This window comes from Phycodurus eques, chromosome 18 (assembly GCF_024500275.1).
Source record: "Phycodurus eques isolate BA_2022a chromosome 18, UOR_Pequ_1.1, whole genome shotgun sequence".
In the NCBI taxonomy this organism is placed as follows: domain Eukaryota; kingdom Metazoa; phylum Chordata; class Actinopteri; order Syngnathiformes; family Syngnathidae; genus Phycodurus; species Phycodurus eques.
In genome coordinates, this window is record NC_084542.1 from 15,439,548 (window position 1) to 15,459,026 (window position 19,479).

The following is a 19,479-nucleotide window of genomic DNA, read 5'->3' on the forward strand; positions in this document are numbered from 1 at the left end:
GGGGGAGCTGCTGTTTAAATAATGGACAATCTGCTCTGACACCCATTTTTCTGCAACTTTGGAAATGGTTTGCTCTATCAATAATTTAATTTCTAGGACTTTGGCCATCTTTTCAGATCCGCCCAGGAGTGTAATTAAAGAACCCATAGTCAAACCCATACTGCCAGAGGCTTGGGTGGAATTGGAAGACTTTCCTAAATGTTTCTGGTAACGCACGCACACAAATACACATACGTTCATACAAAACAAATGTTTCTCTGCCGTTTCAAAAGGTTTTTCTTTCCCCCTCCCTAGTCGCTTGTTGGTGTTCCATAACCCCGAAACGTACCCACACCAAGCTCAGAAGTCTCTTCTTAAGGTAAAAAAAAAATGGCTGATGATGGGTGGAGTCTGGAGGGGGTGGGGGGTTGGGTGGGTTCAGTGCTTTGCTCAAGGGCACCTCATAGTCGTCAGGAAGCAGTCTTAGTATCTCTCCAACAATTCCAATCCCATAGCCCAAATCATATTGGAAGAAGCGGAAGCAGTTGAATTAAAAGCCAAATTGTCTGTCCTTGGTGCTAAGTCAAGCTAGTAAAAAAACATTTGACATTAGTACCGAATTGTCTACCCTGAAAAAGCCCATCTCTGCTGGTGTCATAAGACAACTCTCAAGGTGTGTGTCAGTGGAGGAGTGTTTGCATATCTGCTTGGATAGCGACGATTCTGCTTGTCCTTCCAAACACGTCCGCATCGCCCCCCTCCCCGGCTCCCTTGTCGTCTCCTTTATCAGCGTTGTTGCTGCCCCTCTCCTTGTGTTTCGCTTTGTCCTGTCTATCTCGCCTGACTTACTCCGCTCCTCCTACCCTTTCTCAAGCCTCTCTTCCGTTAAGCCAGGTCTCTATCAGTGGATCCATCATCCCCACCCTGTAGCTCCCACAGCTTCTTTTCTCATCCTTGTCTGCCTTCCTACTGATAAATTGCCCTGTGTGTGCTTATGTGTGTACATGTGTGTGTCTTCCCAGTGTTCGTACGCGCGAGGGACTTACTACTTGTGCGTGGACAGCCTGCAACCTTCCCTGATCCTCATCAGTTTCTCTGGTCTGCTTCGCTGGGGAGAAATAGACAGTAGTAAGAAGTCACGTGTGCATGTAACCCACATTCAAATATATGTTTTAAGATCGTGATTTTTCGAGATACGAAGCGTTGTTTGGGCGATTTTTATTTTTTGATTTTTATCTTTGACTTGTGATTCGAGTCCTGTATGATGGCAGTGAAATCAACTCACTTCACAAAAAGCAGCACTTTGGCAATTCGTGAACAATTCGTCAAAAAAAGAGGCTTCAAGCTGTTTACAGTATTGCTACACCCAGTTGAAATTTACTGTCAAACTAAACTTAAAATAAAGACAATTAAATCTTAAATATTTAAAAGGACCACACAGTTTAGCCATTCAATCTGCTAGTTTAAAGCTAATCCTAATGTATTGCAGTGCTATAACCCTTCAAGCAACTGATTAAACAGATGTTGCAGCAACATTACAAAGACAATGTAACAGTCATATATTATTTGTCTTCTGCGAAGAACGACTCAAATTATTGTCTTACTGATGAGCTGAGGAGTTGAGACATCTCAATGAGCAGGATATCCGTTTGTCTGTCTTAAAAGTCCAAGGCGGGCACACCAGAAAGAGCAGCCCAGTGGTCATTCAATTGATGCAAGGTGACCAAAAATGCTTACTTCCACTTAATTGTCACGACTGCATGGGTTTATAAAGTACAATAATATGGGGTGCTATTTTTACTCATTAAAATACACATTACAAGAATGTTTGTTATTTTTTGGGGGAAAGGTGAACGTTATCCTCTGTGTCCTTTACACCCTCCTCGCCCCTCTCAGCCAATGACATGTCAGCAGTTCGCTGCCCCGCCCTTCTGCAGGCCGCCCCGTTCCACTGGAAGAGCAGACAGTGTCAGCCGCCCATAGTCACCATCGAGACCAACTGCTCCAAAGCCACCGTGCTGAACTTACCCACAGGGTAAGGACATGGTCTGTGTTCACACACTCCACCTGGGATCACCTTGTGAAGAATAAAAAATTATAATTTATTGAGGTCATAAGCACTCTTAGAACCTTCCCCCCACCCTTCTTTTACCCCGTTTGAATGAAGAAAAAAAAAAAAAAGCAAACATATTTTCAACTCAAGCTCAGAATGGGCACTCAGCTATAGAGGTTCCCACCAATGAGTATGCACACAAATCACACTTCTTCCCTTAGCGTTGCTCTTCCACGTTCACGCTTGCACATATTAATCTCAAATTAGCTCAGCATCACGGCACACGGGCTGCTAAATTTAGGTCTTTAATTCAAGTGGGGTAAGTATTCCCGTGACTTTAATGTATGCCTTTTCTTTACAGATTACTATGGAGAGCTTTTCAAAAATGGAAATATTTAAGCCTTTATTCGCTCAAACAAAGATGAATGCCTGGTTCTGTTAATGCTGTAAGCAGTAGCAAATGACATTAGTCCTAGTGTGTATTTAATAGCCACTACTGCGCTTAGGGTCTAGTTTATGGAGCCAGGTGCCAAACTCGCACATATAAAGCTCTCTTTTATGATGTCCCTCTGCCCGTACAACACGCTATGTGCTGATTTGTTATTATTCAGAGCAGCTCCTCTATATGTGCGTCACTATTTTCTAATGAGTTTGTTTTTTTGTCGTTCAGACAAGCTATCCTGCCTTCATCGTTTATGGGAGAGGAAAAAAATCAAGGCTTTCCTTCGTCACCTCTCTGTCTTTTTTTGCTATCCTCTCGCACAAAGGTAGTATTTCCCTCAATCCCGGCATGCTATCAGTTTTGGATGCCGTCTATTGTATACAGCGCCTGCCGGTGCTCATTCGTGGAGTTAGCGTGCGATCGCTGAATTATGTAACGCTAATGGAGCCGTGGAAATGGAGTTCCACTTTTCCTCAGGTCTGACCAGACTGTGAACTCGGCTTGGCGCTTGTGGAGAGAGCACATCAGACAGCTGCTTCTTCAACTGGGCCACGCGCCGTGTAAATTCAAACAACGAACAAATGTTTCAAATCGCTGCGCAACCTCCAAAGTGGAACACGGTTCGTTCTGTCTGTGAAGCCGGTTAACTTCCGAAATGGTCTGATTTAAAAATGTTCGTTTCTGGTTTATTAGTTAGAGTCAGGATTAGGAAAGGAATCTGCCGCGGGGTTCGCAAAAACAATAATGCTTTGTAACAAATCGCAATTGCGTGTTTCTTCTCTCTCTTTCAGGCGCCATGTTTTGTCCTTCCACACGTACGCAGAGCTGGGCTACCATGTGCACCTGTGCAGCAAAACGCATTTCTCCTTTGGGGAGGAGGACGCCATCTTGTCGCTTTGTACCAAGGTGAATCGCGCTACTTGCCAGCAGTCTTGTTGAAAGGACCTGAAAATAATACTTCAGTAATAGTATTTCAACAGAAAATAATTCTGGTAGAGGGGTAATCACCTTTTTAAACATTACTCTTACATTTGATGTGCTTAAGTAACAAAAGTCATTGTCTGATCTTAAAGGTATTTAGGTATTGAAAGTATTCCCCCAAGAATGAGAGGTTAGGTTTTTTTTTAAGTCTAGATTCGATTTGTATTTTTTTAGTTCAGGGGTGTAGTTAGTTTGTTGGCTAATGAGCGAAGTTCGTCTGGACATCACATGAAGCTGGCATCCAGTGTGCCCATATCAAAACTTCCTGATGAGCTGCGTCTCCATTTCAGAGAAATATGAATAACAAAGTCAAGTACAGATATGTGAAAATACTACTGAAGTATCAAAGTGTTTGTACTCATGATTATTACATGTGGCGATAGCAAGTATTCACACAGGTAACCAATGCCAACTTATCAACAGCTCGACTGTATGCTCTACAGACAGTTACTACATCCATTTATTATTTGAGGGCTGCGTAATGTGTTTTATTTCTTGATTATATTTTTTTTAAAATAGGAAAGTCTTCGTTTCAGTGAGAAGGCAAAAGCTATCATGCGGGCCCTGTCCAAACTGGTGGCTTCCTTTCATGACCGACACGGCCAAAAGCCTCACATAAGACTCAACCTGGAGGAAGCTTGCAGTCCCAAACAAACCCCGCTTGAAAATTGGCAGGTCCAAAAGGTTAGTTTGTGTCTACTTTTTCAAGCGCTATCTTACTGTTAATATAATAATTTCCCCCTTGTATGTGAACATGTATGTGCTGAGGCCCTCAGGTGTTCAACTTGGCCGTCTATCACATGCTGCGCGATGCCCTGGGAAGGGAAATGACCCCGCAGGAGCGCTTTGCTGTGCTGGCCCTCACTGCTGACCCTTCACTGCTGGCGAGGGCACGCAGACCGCGCCCGCCTGCATGTAACATGTCATTCCTATGTGGTTGAAAATACTGCATTATCTATTTCAGTGGAATTAAATCTCCCCCATTGTTGCTGTTGCAGTGCTTCAGGAGTCCAAGACTCCAGAAACATGGGTTGACAGGCAGCCAACAGCGCAAGAGGTCAAGGCAGCAACTCTTCTCCAGGCTGCGTTCAAGGGACTCTTGGTGCGAGTGGTCCGCAAATCCTCCAAAGCTGGTAAAATCACACGTGAATTTAAATACCAAGGTCCTATTCCAATGGTTTGTATGAATATTTTCAAAGGGGGCAGTTACACCTTTGTGTTTTTAGCTGTGCAGTTTCTCACTGGGAATGCTGAACAGCCTGCAAACAGCAGCGCATCTGTCTTCATGCGCAGGGTCCATTGCACTGTCCAAACACATAAAAGCGTTCAGTAGGAACCGTCTGCTTCCTCTGGTCACAGTTTGATCTAGCCTGGTGGCATGTATTGAGCCTCTGCGCAGAGGATGAGACTGCCACGCTTTGTAATACGTCGTGACACAACACGGGCCGCCACTGCGCTGATACATCCACATAGACACACGAGAAGACATACGCACGCACGCCGCACATCCCTGCAGTGGTTCTGGATGGGCTGAAGGGGAGGCTATATTTTCCTTGGTTATTCTCATATAGTGTATCATTTTACTGTCAAGGTAAACGTGCCGAAGGAAGGTGTCACTTTTTTTCTTCTTTATGGCCCAAGGTCTGAAGCTAACTGCCTTCGCAAAGGCACAACGCGTGGCAATGCCACTCTCTGAATAATATGTTGTCCACTGGAAACCACATCCAAGCCTCGTTTGCATAAATCAGGACAGTGCAAGACTGTGCAGTGGGATTTTTGCTAAATTGCGTTTTTATTTTTTTATTTTTACACCTTGCCTATCAAACAACTGCCAATTTTTACTGATTTAAGAGTCACATTCCAAAGCCCGTCTGTCTGCATTACATTACAGACATAATACAGCTGCTGCTTTTTGCCTGCATGAGCCAATGCACGCAGGCTGGAACAGCATTATTTACTTCTATGCAAACTTTACAGTGGAGTGACTCCTTATGCTTGCCTTGCAACTTGTTCTAATTTCAAAATAAATGCAAAAAAATGTTAAGCGAATCAGTTTGTTACAGGTTCAAACAGTCACCATCATAAAACCTAATCATGTTAGATGTTTTAATTAGCCTATTAACATTCTTAATTGTAATACAAGTCTAAAGAGAAGGCAGCCACTGTATACTAAAAAACTAGTCAAGTGACTTGTTGGTGTGGTTCTCTTGTCATTGTTATGCTCGTTCACCCGCGCGTTACCGTGTTGGCATTATGTTGGTTAAATTAAAAAGAGACACTTTGTTGCATTTTATGAAGGCACATTTCAAGTTTTATAGTTACATTACTAGTACCCTTCTGTAAATGTAAAACACTTTATTTTAAAGGTGAAATATAATTATAATTGATTCACCAATTATTGAATGACGTTAAAGGTATAAGTGAAATTGTTTATTTTATTTAAATAGTTTTTTTCATTTTATTTATTTAATGAGATCAACAAATTAATTTTTTAAATTCATATTAATTAACCAATTTTAGAGAGGAAAAAAACATCTAAATCAATGCAACAAATATTGCAGGACTCTTGATAACATAAATGCACAGTGGGCCGAATTAAGGAACAGAGCAAGGCCGTAAGTGGCCCGCAGGCCATAATTTTGCCCACGCTTACTTTAGATGCTTACTGAGCTAAAATTTTTGTTTGACTTATGTGTCATTTTTGGAGCCTCCGTTCCCTTCATAATTTCAACATGCAGCTGTAAGATAGGCACTTAAATTGAAAATGTATTAATTAAGCCAACTAATCAGCACTTGCTCTTCTAGTCTCTCTCTTGCCTCCCTTGGATGATAAATATAGTAGGTCTTTATCTCTGTGGCCTCCCTTGGTCCCAATGTATCTCTTTCTGAGAGGAGGCCATTTGAGAGAAAAAAAAACCCCAAAACAAAACAAACAACAGCAGACTGCATGCTCATTCGTGAGGCAAAACAATGTGACACCTGTGCATGTGCAACAAACGTAGACATGATTCCGACTGTGTTACGTCGTGGTACAGTCGTAATTTGCCGAGACAAACTCACCCGTCGAGACAAAGTGGGCTTTCCGCTGGAAAGTAGGTCAGCCCCAATAAATGTTTCATGTATTGGCAATGTGCATTGTCTTTCATCTTTAATCGTACTTTGCCAGTGTTGACGCGCCGCTCGTGTCGTGCAGGCACCAAGGAGAGCATCCGGACGTCAGCGCTGCTTTCCGAAATGTGGTCCAAGGTGGAATGTGACTTTGACAAACACGCGGCCTCCTTGCTCCGGTAAAGGAAGTTTGCACTCTTAAGCCTTTCACATCTTATTGGCTGTCTTGATTCTTTCAAACCAGCAGCGAGCCTATTAGAATGCTGCGGCCCCGCTCTGTACAATATGTGCCGTATATTTGATATCCTTTCATCCTTTTGAGCCTCGCTGCTCTGCCACACGCCCAGAATTGGCTCCCTCTCCTGGTTGTGGCGGCCAGGCGGGGAGCATTTTCCACATTGTGTTCCATCTTCTTTCCCAGTGGTACCATCTGCTGTTTATCCTTACGTCGTTCCAACGAGCTCGCAGCGTCTGCCGTATGACCCACCGCCGGGGGGAAGTATGTTTGTGCACGAGCGTTAACGGCCTGCTTCATCCTCATACGGTGGATGTGGACATTGTGCGCTTTGACTGGAATCTCCGAGCTGGAGCAGAATCTGTTTTGTTGATTTGTTCATATTACATGTTATATATGTCCCTTAGGAATAGGAACTATTACTAATATTTTCAAACTGCCTCCATCACTGGTGACCTAATGAGCTCAAGCACTGTAGAAAATAGATGGATGGATGAAACTAAAGTGTCTGAAAGTGTTCTTGCCTGCTTTCCAGGTACATGTTTGAGCTCTCCGACAGGGAAACCATAATCTACCCGTGTCAGCTGGATGAATGGACCAAAGTCGTCTTCACCGACTACTCCGTCAACCTCCCGGAGAAAGCCAACTCCTGGATTTTGGTCTTTAGGTTTGACAACTTTGTCATGTTTTTCCCCATTATTCAGGACTGGATTGAGTGTACATGATGTCTTTTGAATTTAATTGCTTATTTTCTCCATGTTGTATGCATGTGAAGAGAGGTGTTCTTTTTCACTAAGGAGACATTGCTGTTGCCAAAGGTCTATAGTCCAGTCCCCTATTCTCGGCTGCACGTCATTAATAACGACACCGGAGAAGAGCTGAACAAGCTCATCACGAGAGTCCCGCCCCTCCTTTATCAACCCAACGAGGTTAGATCATGACTTACCGCTACCTCATACAGGAGGTCCTCTGTTTACGATATTCCAAATTGGGATTGAACTCCGTCATCATCCGAGGACCCCCTTGTACTTGCGTCTCTATTTCACAAATACTATTTACAAATTCTTTTCCTGTATCTCACACTTCAGCTGGGCTACACTTTTTTCGCCGAAGTGTTCACGCCCGAATCGCCACCCGCCAACCCCAAGTGGACGTTGCGCTTGACCGCCACGCGAGAGCCTCTCCCGAAATTGTCCCACGCGCCTCCGCTCAACACATTTGCCGTGCAGGAATTCCAGGATTATTACATTCCCAACACTAACAATATCATATGTGGGTAAGACCAAGAAACACGAACAGTATTTTTCTTCCAGGTTTAACATTTGACTGCTATCCTCCAAACTGGAGGATAGCGAGGTGTACCCAACGTATTACTTTTTATATATAAAATGGCAGCTGATTTTTATTTTATTTTATTTTTTTAAATATCTTTTTTGTCTGCAGCTATACTGTGAAGGTGACCGTGCCTCTCCTCGGCACCGTTCACTTCCAGACGTCCAGCCGTCACGTCAAGATCCGTCTGTCCATCCTGGAGCACGAGACGGTAGTGGCCAGCGCCACCGGGCAAGGCCAAGTCGTCATTCCCGTCGCCAACTTCCTGCCCAATGAAGAGAAAGAAGAGGAGGAGGAAGAGAAGGAGGAGGAGCCATTAGGTTTGGGACCTTTTTATTATTAATTATAATTATTATTATTATTTTTTGGTAAATTATTATGTTTGATTCTTATTCCACAAATCCAATATTAACCAGAAGGGGTTTACTTAAAGTCAGACATCTTCAAAGGGAGAGCAGCTTACATTATTTTAGTTTTACTTGGCTTTACAATACCGTGGTTAACTTCACTTTATACTAGCCCCCCCCCCAACACCCGATTCATATCCCATTTGTATTTTTCTTTTACTTGTATGACAAGAATGTTAAAATTGTATTTGAATAATTTCCTGTAGCAATTACGTAGAATTCCAACAGTGTCACGGAACGGATTGAGTTCCACTTTGGAGGTTCTGCTGTATTGTCCTTAGAATGAACTAGACTCAAATAGCTCCATTTTACATTTTTTTTTCTTCCCCCTCCCCCCTGTCAGAGAGCAACTTTTGCAACTCTTTAATTTGCTTTCCACTTCCTGCTGCGATAACCGGACGCGCCTTTTTTGTCTCTTTATTTTCCTCCGACTCAGGCCTTTGCTCTCCTCGTTACAGCTCCCGGTGGCGCACTAGAGGAGAACCGGCACACTCCCCCAGCCCAGGAGGACGAGATCAAGGCGTTAGACGACAGCCAGGAAGAAGACGAGGAGGGAAGTACGTCGGGGAAATCGGACTGCGAAGAAGACCACTCGCCGCCGTCCACCAAGACGCCGGTAACACTTACTTTGTGGATTCGGCGGCAGTTCAGATACGCTTCCTCCACCTCCTTTTGCTTTCTGCTTGTGTTCATATCCATTTTTTCACCGGCCTGATACTCATGGCACCTTACTTGCAAACACGCACACGTGAACTTACCCACCCACATTCTCGGGCAGCAGAAAGCAGAGGTACACTTTTGTTGCTGCTGTCTGACTCGCCAGGGAGCACTCATTTCTCCTCTTGACGATTAACTATCATATGCGATGATTTTATTTTTTTTAATTTTTTTAATTAAACACCACGTACCAATCACACGGAGGCGTTGATGAAGAATGAGCGGCAGCGTGGACGGTAATGAGACGGATCATGTCGAAGCCAGTAAATCATCAGCAGGCGGGTGTAAACGTGTATTGATTAGTCCTTAAAACCACTGATCAATTAGCGCGGACGTCTGTGATTAAGACGATGTTACGCTCCGCAGAGAGCCGCGGGAGACATTTTGATGCTCGATATTGGCAGTTTTGAGTATGAGCTGAAAATGACCACCAAAAAAAAGTTACGCACATTTAAATATCATGTCCTTACTGAGCTTTTCAGTAATTTAACACAATAAAATCTATGTGATACATTTGTCTATGATGCATGTTTTTGCAGTGTTTAGCACCGACTTTGCCCATCTTTTATTTTGTGTGTGTTTGACAGGATCACAGGTATTTGGTGAGGGCAGAGGTGCTGTATCACAGCTGGGATTTGGATGAGTCTCAGCTGGCTTTCGCCCATCTGCTCAGTTTCAAAGCAACCCAAGGTACCAACAGTACAAACAAAAAAACAAAACAAAAATCCTCGGGCACACGTGAAAAGCACGGTTCACACAAACACGCACACACATCACAATATGGCTGCATGATGCCATAAAGCAAGCTTAGGTTTTCATATTTATTGCTTCGCATTACATCAATAAAAGTACAGCGGATCCTTTTAATTAAAGTTCAACAAAACTGCGGCCCCAAACCTAGATCACGCTAGACTTAAGCTCAGTGAGCGAAAGGATTAACTGGTTGTTGTTTGTGTCTTGAGACAATTACATGTTGAGTATTTAAATACTCAATACTGCTAATATAGTGCTAATATACAATGGGAATTACCATAGACACACGGGCTAATTAGCATCTATGTGGCGGTGTTGTTACCCTTTAAGCAATGGATAGCTGAACAAAATCAGTGGAACGACACTTATAGAAAGATAATATAACAATACTCGCAGTCATATATTCTTTATCCTCAGGGTAGAACAACTAATATTACTCCCAAACTCAGAAGCTGAGTGAGGAGTCTTATACTGCCCCCAGGTGGCCAAGGCGCACACCAGAATGAGCACCATCATGTGCATTGACGGAGAAACGGTGACAAAAGCTGTTTAATTCTAATTAATTATGGAATTACTGTATGTTTTATAAAGTACAATTTTATAGTGCTATTTTTCTCCTCAAATAACACGTTACAATTTTTTTTTTTTTTTGTAATTTGCTGGAACGGATTAAAGGCATTTCAATTCATTTCAATGGAGAAAGATGATTTGACTCTGCCTTAAGTCACCCTCACGTTGACTTAATTGCGCTTTTACATGAGCAAAAACCTTCTCGAGTGGTGCATTAATTCTGTCCGGCCAGGTGAACGTCGATGCGCGTCCTTCACAATTTGCAGAAAGTGCGCGTGACCGTAATAATTAGCCGCTTTGCAGATTTTTGCCTCTGCTCATTTGCTTGTCTTTATGTCGAGCTACCATATAGTTAGTTATATGCTATAAATATGAGCGTTGTATTCCAGTGACCACACAAGTCTCCTATGGTTCTCCAACAGGCTTGAGGAAGTGGGTCAGTGGGAAGTCAAATTAAGTTTGCTCTTCTTGCCCCTCCCCCACTTTCCCGGTGCCCTGGGAAATATCACAGCAGGAAAGTGAATTAATTTCACCCAGTTAAGCCACGTCTCAACGGCAAGGGTGTGCCCTTGATCGTGCTCCCTATATGCGACATGGATGGCTCACGCCACGCCGCACTTTTGAAAGCCACGTTGAACAAGCCACATAGTGCAGCGTGCATGTTTAATGCGCAACCGTCTGCGATTCTTAAAGCCCTTGGTGTTTAACACCAAAACAACACCACTTTGTTTTCATTAACGGGTCTGTGCACATACACAGTATATCAGCCTTTATCGCATCTGGCTTTTGCCACCACAAAACTGCATTGTATCTCTTCAATGAGAGTAACTTGGTGGCCAGGCTAAATGATGGATGGTTGTGGGGAGGGAGCCCTTTTTTTCCTGTGAGTGGGAAGTACAACAGTGCCACCTAGCAGATGCGCGCGTGCACGACACATGCAGCTGCTCACGGTGAAACATCCAGTTTTACTCTACACAAAAGGGAGGCAGCTTAACAGTACGTCGATGCCGCTTCGCACTCCAACATCATTTAACGCACCCGAGTCAGGGATTTATTTAATTATTTTGTCGGAAATTATGTTTCACAACATTTAGACCACCCCTCTGCAAATGTAAACGCCTTTCGTTCTGTGACGCTGGTTGACTTCCATGTTGTTCTCATAGAAAAATGGTGACTTCATTCGTTCATCCGTCCGTGCATTTTCGGTAGCAGTTTTTGGAATGTGCGACCTGGAGAAAACGCAAACTCCACACAGGAAGACTGAAAATAAAGATTTGAACCAATGATGACGCAGAGAAGCGAACCACCTTCCACCTTGCTGCCCATGAATTAAAATAAATTGTGAAACCAGTATTAACCTAGTGGCTTTTATAGGAACTGCTGTTCCATATGTTACACCAGATGGAGAGAATTATGTTGTGAATGGCACTATATGAATCAAATTGAATGGAATTAAATTTCAGTTAATCCTGTAGATGCTCACCGAGTGAAGTATTTCATGACGCCATGCCGAGTTAAAGTCTTGTTTGTTTGGTTTTTCTTTTCCAGTGAATTTTTCAGAAAATGGTATTAAAAAGCAATTTAGAAAACGTTGTCTCTTTTGACATCGAAGGATATCAAATAAAAGAGAAGAGAAGAATTTAATATCATCCTCCACCTCTGTCTTTCCAAAACGCAGTGTTCTTTCCGGAGGAATTGACAGAAGCCACCTCTGACATGTCGGGAAGCGACGAGCAGAGCACGGACACGGCCAAAGTCAACCGAAAAGGTGACGATGACAAGGGGACCGGCAGCTCCTCGTCGGTCTCGAGGGAAGAAATGGTAATCCATCGCAGCAGCCTCCGCCGCAATGTCGTCAGCAGTAAATGTGAAGACAATGCTATGTATCCATATATTCAAGTGTGCTATGTTTTAACTGCGTTCTGGTCGAGTGAGTTGGCTGATATTAGCCCTTTTACAAATCGGCAAAAATCAGCAAAAAGATTTTGGCCCATTTTTTCAGATTATTATTATTTTTTTTTAAACGCATTAACACATTGCAACATGAGACAAAGATAATGGCATTCAAACAAACAAAGAAGACCGATTTTCTTCCCATAATTTATATATTTATTGTTGTAAGCATTAAGGGACCAAAAAAAAAAGTTGTTTTATTCATTATCTGTTTAAAATGAATCGGCTTATTAATCGGGTATCGGAATTTTACTCCTCCAAATATTTGAATCAGTGTCGGCCTAAAAATAAATAAATTTTCATCATATGTGTTCAAATATATTTACAGTGTGTTTCAAGAATGTGGGAGGCATAGAATTATATAAACAAAAATGGATTTGTACGGTCTCTGTATATTGCACCTTTTCACCTGTTTTTGGGCAGAACTGGAATGTCTCCCTTGTGATAAACAGACAATCTTAAGGCGTTTCTTGTTTGCTGCACATCTAAACAAACAAGCGCAATCAAATTTGAAAGGCAGATTTTATTATTTTTTTTTCTTACCAGCCCCCCGCACCGCGCAACGGCTCTCCACAGCGCATTTCCATTTCAATATGTTTTCTTTCATTAGCGGCACAGCGTCGTCGGAAGCTGCCGGTGTCCTGATCCGCGAATAAATTAACTGAACAATGGCATATTATTTTCAGCGAGCACTGCATTGAAAAAACAAAAACAAAAAGAGAGTCTAAATCCTTTGCAGTGCGGGGACCTTCAGATGTGTTTGTGTGTCTGTATTTTACTTTTTTTTTTTTTTTGGGCAGGGCCTTGACCTTACTAAGGCCAACTACACGCTGCGCGTTGCGGTCGACAAGAGCCAAGCTGAGAGCATCGTGGTGAAGAAGGACGTGGAGCGAATAGAGCAAATCAAGGCTATTAAAAGAGCCTGGGAGGCGGCTGAACCGGGCCGCGCTGCCAAGGTAACTGACTGGCTGAGTGTGTTTGGAAGATAGTCAAAAGTATTGGGACACGTCACCTGAATTCACCTCTTCAGTGAGTCTCAATTTTTGTTTTTGCGCAGACGTTTTGGACAATTGTGGCAGCACAGCGTGGCCAATATCTGGAATGTTTCCAGTAAGTTGTGGTAGGACGTTAAGCTGGGGAATTTTGGAAATATTATTCTGAATTGAAAGCTTTCCACAGAAATTAATTGGAACAAATTGGAAAGTAAGGGTCTTTTAATGGAAAGAGATCACATTTCGGGGGGAAGTGCTTTCACCTGTTTTGCCGAATGCGGAACTCGGTTGTGCAGATACAGGATATTGGTGTCCCGATACCTTTGTCCATATATGTTACTCTTGTTTTTTGGGTTGTCGCGGTGATGTTTTGTGTCATCTTTTGAAGGCGTGGCAGTTACGTCTCAACTGGCTGAGCCAATTTTACCTCCCCAAGGATGGCGACGTTCCAGATGAAGAGCCAGCCACCATCGAGGCCGGTAAGTCCAGCAAAAACGTGGCGCGCTCATACTTGAGCCACTTCATCTTGCCTTCAGTCTGATGTTCTTTTTTAAAAAACATTTTTTTTTTTTTTTTTGTTAAGAGGAGGGCTGCAGTCCTATACCTCCCAACGCTCCCAATATTCCAATTGAACAACTGTTAAGCATCGTTGTTCCTCCCTTGGACTACCAGCCGTTCATCAGGTGGGTCTCGTCATCTGTCAAGGCCTGACAGCTCAAAGTGATTGTTACGGCACGCAGCGAAAGGTGGAAGCACTTAACCCCAAATATTCTTAATTTAGCAGCAATAGCGTTTTTGGGGTTGATTTACTTCCCCACCCTGCAAAAAGAAAAGAAAAGAGGAAAACAAAATTGGGAAGAAATCGGCAAATAGCTGCATCTGACAGTGCCAAACCACTAGTATGCGAGGGTCCACTCTACATACACACGTATAATTCTTAGGTGAGCATGGAAGTTCCATCCATCCATTTCCAACACCCCTTATCCTGGTAAGGGCCGCGGGGCGCTGGAGCCTATCCCAGCCGACTTCGGGCGAAGGGTGGACTACACCCTGAACTGGTCGCCAGTCAGTTGCAGGCACATATAGACACTGACAACCATTCGCACTCACATTCACGCCGTCACTAAGTGGGAACTGAACCCGCGCTGCCTGCACCAAAGTCAGGCGAGTGTACCACTACACAGTCGGTGACTAACATGGAAGTTGTGTATCTTTTTTATGGTGTGAGATATCGCTGCGCTTGGTGCTCGTCATTAACCCAAAGTGTCAAGTCAGCGACTGTGCAAAAGAAGCGTCTCCATCCCAGAGGGCATGCGCCTCGTCTCTCGCCACCTCGCCTTCCCTCGCGCGGGCCATCCCCCGGCCGTGATAAATGCGGCGGCATTTGTGTCTCTTAATCAAAAAGCTATTTCAGGACCCCCGTTGAGCTCGTCGCATCAGTGAGATGTGCCCACTCCTGTCACTCGCCTTCTCAGTGTGTGTGTGCAGCTGCTAATGACTTCCGACAATGTGGCCTGCAAGGCAGTCTATAGGCATAAATTCGTCTCGAACACATGCACACACTGCACTAAAATAGGTTGTGCTGGCCAATGCTCATTAATGCTAACTTCAGTCACACAGCTACTGGCTTCCCCTCGACATTAAAACCAGAAAAAGGCAAACGCTCCCCCTCCATCTATGTTTGCACCTCAGATGGCCACTTGTGCTTTTTCCACTTCCTCCAACTAAAAACTTTTGCTCACTGCCTCCCTTTCTGGCTCTGCCTGCATCTTTTTCTCCTTTTCTTATCACACACCGACAGACACAGACAACACACTTTTTGTGCCATTACAATGAAGCCTTAAAGAAGGAATACTCGCACTCTTGTCATTTTGGATTTATGGCCAAGCGTGTGAGATAAAGCCGTTATTGTGACTCCACAATTTCCCCTGCACATCTCCGCATGTGCCGACCGCATTTCCATTTACACATCCCCGCCTATCCTTTCTGGCAAGTGGAGAACATTTTAAGCTTTACTATAGAAATGAAAAAAAACTACTACTAGACTATGTGCTGCACTCACAGTACCACACTTTCCGAAGGATTATCACCAAATACAGATGAATTTAAGGATGTATGTGGTGCTGGCCAATGCAATATCACTGTTAAAAACACCAAACTAGCCAAAGGGTTTAAAATTTCAGCTCTGAAATTCTTGCGCTGTGGATTTTGCCTGTTCTCCTGGTGTGCTTGCGTGGGTTTTCTTCGGGTAGGCGACTCTGATTTCCTCCCACGATCCAAAAATCTGCGCTGTGAGTTTAAATGAAGACTTTAAAGAGGACAAGCGCTATAGAAAATGGATGGCTGGATGAAAAAAAGATGAGTAAATAAGCACAATTCGCACTGGTACAATTGACAATTAAAGACCATCTAACTCCAAAATAAATGTCTGGTAACCTTAACACATCACAGAGAAGCGCGGTTTTGACAACCCTGCCAAGTTTGAATGATTAAAACAAATTGTGTAAAATGAGGCTTCAAATTGGCGAAAAGTCAAGCCCTTGTCGCCGCTCTCAAACACTGTGGGCGTGTCCGCCGAATGCACTGAAACCACACCCCGCTGAACTGTTGATCAAATGACCACTACTGTAAATAAAATAATAAAAAATAATGGTGAAAAACAGTTTGCTATATCATCGCAATGCAGCGCTACAGTCTTTGCACATTTTCAGCAATTATCTTTAAAGATGTATAACATGTTTAGAAAGAAATCTATGATTACAGGGACTTTGTTGTTGCCGAATACAGTCATAAAAACTGTCATTCTTTGATAAATGATATCAAATTTGATCTCATTCATTACATTTAGATTTTCATCTGTTCTTCGTTTACATGCGATGGAGTAAAACTCAATAATCAGTCATCATTATTGAATCCTTCTATTTTCTCTTACGGAAAGCAGCACCACCTTGTGTGGGAAAGTAAGAAGTGCATTGCATGCAAGCACAATCTTAATGTTAGTTAGAATGCTCAGGTTTGTGGCCACAAAATGATTGTTTGTAATAGGGGTGAGCGTGTACCAATGCCAGGTATCCGGTATCGGGCAGATGTCAGCCACTGATACTTAGGAGAAAAAAAATCTGACATTGAGAAAGTCCTCCTCGCCATTAGTCGGTGCTACACTGCGGCGGTTTGCCACATTAGCGACTCGTCATGTGTGTCAGAAAGAATGGTCTTTGTTCACAATTACCTCTCATTGGGTTAATTGAAATTTTATGTGTCAGAAGTACTACCGGTATTGGTGAGTACTCCAGAGTGAATACTCTTACTGGTACCGTACATCGCAAGTTTGTACCCTTTAAAAGGTTTTGATCGTTCTTCATCTAACTCGCCGACGTGTTCACGAGGTCCACGTGTAATTCCCGCAGAAGGAGAACAGATACCCCGATCCTGTTGGACCCCGAGATGGAGGAGTGCCAGCGGCAGGAACGCTTAGAAAGGATCCAGGCCTACCAGGTGGAACGCGATCTTCTGGTGGAGGAGCGTCAGCAGAGAGCCACCCTCAGGAGGGAACGAATGCAAGGCCTCCTGAGGCAGTACGAGGACCAGCAGGTCACCTCGCCGCCGCCGCCGTCCGATCGATATTAGCGGTCGCCGTTTGAGCCCCGTGAAAATATCGATCCGTTGGGGCTGGGCTCGGCGTAACTCCTCTGTCCCCGCTGTCTCTCTGCGTCCTTTCCAGACGGCGATGGTGCAGGAGCAACAGAAATTCCACGACACGCGCACACCGCAAAATCAGAAACCCAACGAAACTCGCAAATGGCTTAACGACCGCATAAAAAGGAGAGAGGATAAACACACGGCGGATGAAGCCTAATCAGGCCGGGCCGTTGACGTCAAACAAATTCGACCTGCAAACAAAGTCTCGCTTGGCCTTGTGCAAGTCTGTTTGTAACTCAGACACCACAACTCAGGGCTTTATGTTGTCCCCGCTCACCTGCAAATATGTGAATCCATCGCTTGCCTATCGACAAGTCAAGGATGCAGGAAAAGATCGATAAGTGACTGGAGCAAGATTCAAGCGAGGCATCCGCAATGTGCCAAAGTAATACAACTTATGGACCTCAACATGACTACTAAAAAAATAAATGACTGAATGAGTTTTGGACTGTCGTTGGAAACCGGTTTCCCAGAGACGCAGGTTCAAACACAGAACGTTTTCTGGCTGTGAAGTGGCAGTGCTCACCAATGTGCAATTCTTTTGGTTGGGGGGGGGGAAGAAGACACATGTGCAACGTGTCTCCTGCAAAGCAGAACTGGCTTACGCAACTGCGGCGTCTACGCTCAAGTAAATATCGTTAGCTAATTTGAAACAGCCTACAAACCGCTAGTTAGACTGAATTGTAATCCCTCTACGATCGCTTTATTGAGCAAACGGTAAAATATGCGCGTTCGCTTCATACGTTTGCTGACTCTGACGTCACTCAACGGGCCAGGCCCCACCACACACATTCAAAATCATACATGTGTAAAGCTTTATAAATATGTATAAAGTAAATGATATATGTTCACTACTTTTTCTTTTTTTTTTTTTTTTTTGGGACTACTGTACTCGAGTCAAATCATGTAATATTGTTGATTTTGTTTCTTCTTTTTTAAAATTATTTTTTTCCCCCACCGGTAGATTCGTAGTGGTCCATTTAGAACCCTGACTTGTTGCTCTCGTGGGATTTTAGTCGATTATATACAGAGTGATTGGAGAGTAACTCTATTTTAAGACGAGGTCATCTGGGTTCAAAGGTTTGTGTCAATCTCTACCTATTGCAAAAATGATTTCTCCCTCTCTCGTATCGACACAGAATTTGTGTCCACGCAAAACCGATCAAAATACAAACTGAATTTCATTGTATTGAGACCGCAAGGACCAATTCAGCCTTGCATTTTCTTCCGCCCCAGTATACACATGATAATATTCAGCAAACTGTTTGCTCTCTTGAAGGTCGCTGTGTTGACTTGATGCCCCAAAGGCATGCTGGGTACACGTCCCTCTCCAGCTGCTGGTTGAGTAATGTATTTTGTGTGAAAAGAAGTCCCCATTACACAAGACCAAACATGGTAAACTTGAAATAAAACCTGTATATGGCCATTTTTATGACTTTGTTGATTTATTGATCTAATCTACTGCTGCTTTATATCTCGGGGAAAAGTACTGGCTTGAGAATGAATGAGATCATGGTGCCATCTAGCGGTTGTGAATATGAATGCATTGTCCCTGGAATGCACTGTGCCTCCTTCCGGAGAACTGATGTTTGCATTTTGAGCGTCTGTCGGAGGGTGTAATGTTACTTGTAAAATGTGTAGTCGTCGTCAGTAATTGCACTCGTTCACCAAGACATTTAAGTGTCATTCCCAATCAGGTACAATACGAAGATGTTATTGCACAAAAATGGTGAAATGTGTTTGTTTTTGCCTTTTTTTCTGGCCTGTTCCTGCTTGATGTGCATTCCACTCAACTCGGTCAGGCCTCACTGATTCCGCCGCCATTTCTTCCCATCCTGCCACTGAACATTGCCTTGTCTCTGCACTTGGTCCTTCTTTCCCCCCAGCCCTCTTTTTACACTCAAATATTGCTTTTTGCCCCCCCACACACACACACAGGGTATACGAGGACCAGCGGCTGCGTCGTGCGTCTCGCGTTGTTGTCGGAGAGATTACCCTTGCTCTGTAATTGGCTGTATTAATGGCGAGGCTGTTTCGTAATTTGGCGGCTGTTGGCTCGACGAGAAGACGAGAGACAAAAGGGGGTCGCGCAACCTTGAGAGCAAAGCTAAATGCAAGTTGACTTCCCACAAGTAATAAGAAAATATTGGATTCTTCAATGGAGCCACATAGTAGGATGATGCAATTAAGGGGAACTGGATACACATTCCTTGAGTGGTGCTGTGGCTCTTTAATTCACTTTTCATTTGGGAGATAAT

At 43.6% G+C, this 19,479-nt stretch overlaps 1 protein-coding gene across 4 annotated transcripts in view; it reads left to right on the forward strand.

Annotated features, from left to right (window-relative positions):
• The window catches only part of adgb (androglobin), a 35,632-nt gene extending 16,993 nt beyond the window's left edge, over positions 1 to 18,639 (forward strand). For 2 of the 4 annotated variants that reach the window (XM_061705112.1, XM_061705111.1), the window contains 21 exons: positions 117 to 207; positions 295 to 358; positions 1,002 to 1,107; positions 1,876 to 2,014; positions 3,266 to 3,380; positions 3,975 to 4,139; positions 4,232 to 4,370; positions 4,454 to 4,588; positions 6,649 to 6,742; positions 7,334 to 7,465; positions 7,574 to 7,727; positions 7,887 to 8,074; positions 8,242 to 8,450; positions 8,996 to 9,153; positions 9,842 to 9,944; positions 12,256 to 12,398; positions 13,331 to 13,486; positions 13,911 to 14,001; positions 14,106 to 14,205; positions 16,930 to 17,113; positions 17,244 to 18,639. In XM_061705112.1, coding sequence (XP_061561096.1) covers positions 117 to 207; positions 295 to 358; positions 1,002 to 1,107; positions 1,876 to 2,014; positions 3,266 to 3,380; positions 3,975 to 4,139; positions 4,232 to 4,370; positions 4,454 to 4,588; positions 6,649 to 6,742; positions 7,334 to 7,465; positions 7,574 to 7,727; positions 7,887 to 8,074; positions 8,242 to 8,450; positions 8,996 to 9,153; positions 9,842 to 9,944; positions 12,256 to 12,398; positions 13,331 to 13,486; positions 13,911 to 14,001; positions 14,106 to 14,205; positions 16,930 to 17,113; positions 17,244 to 17,378 — 2,801 coding nt within the window. In that variant the 3' untranslated portion in view covers positions 17,379 to 18,639. Of the gene's footprint in view, positions 1 to 116; positions 208 to 294; positions 359 to 1,001; positions 1,108 to 1,875; positions 2,015 to 3,265; positions 3,381 to 3,974; positions 4,140 to 4,231; positions 4,371 to 4,453; positions 4,589 to 6,648; positions 6,743 to 7,333; positions 7,466 to 7,573; positions 7,728 to 7,886; positions 8,075 to 8,241; positions 8,451 to 8,995; positions 9,154 to 9,841; positions 9,945 to 12,255; positions 12,399 to 13,330; positions 13,487 to 13,910; positions 14,002 to 14,105; positions 14,206 to 16,929; positions 17,114 to 17,243 lie in introns of those variants that run through there. The other 2 variants (XM_061705113.1, XM_061705114.1) reach the window with 2 other exon arrangements.
• Positions 18,640 to 19,479: the final 840 nt, after the last annotated feature.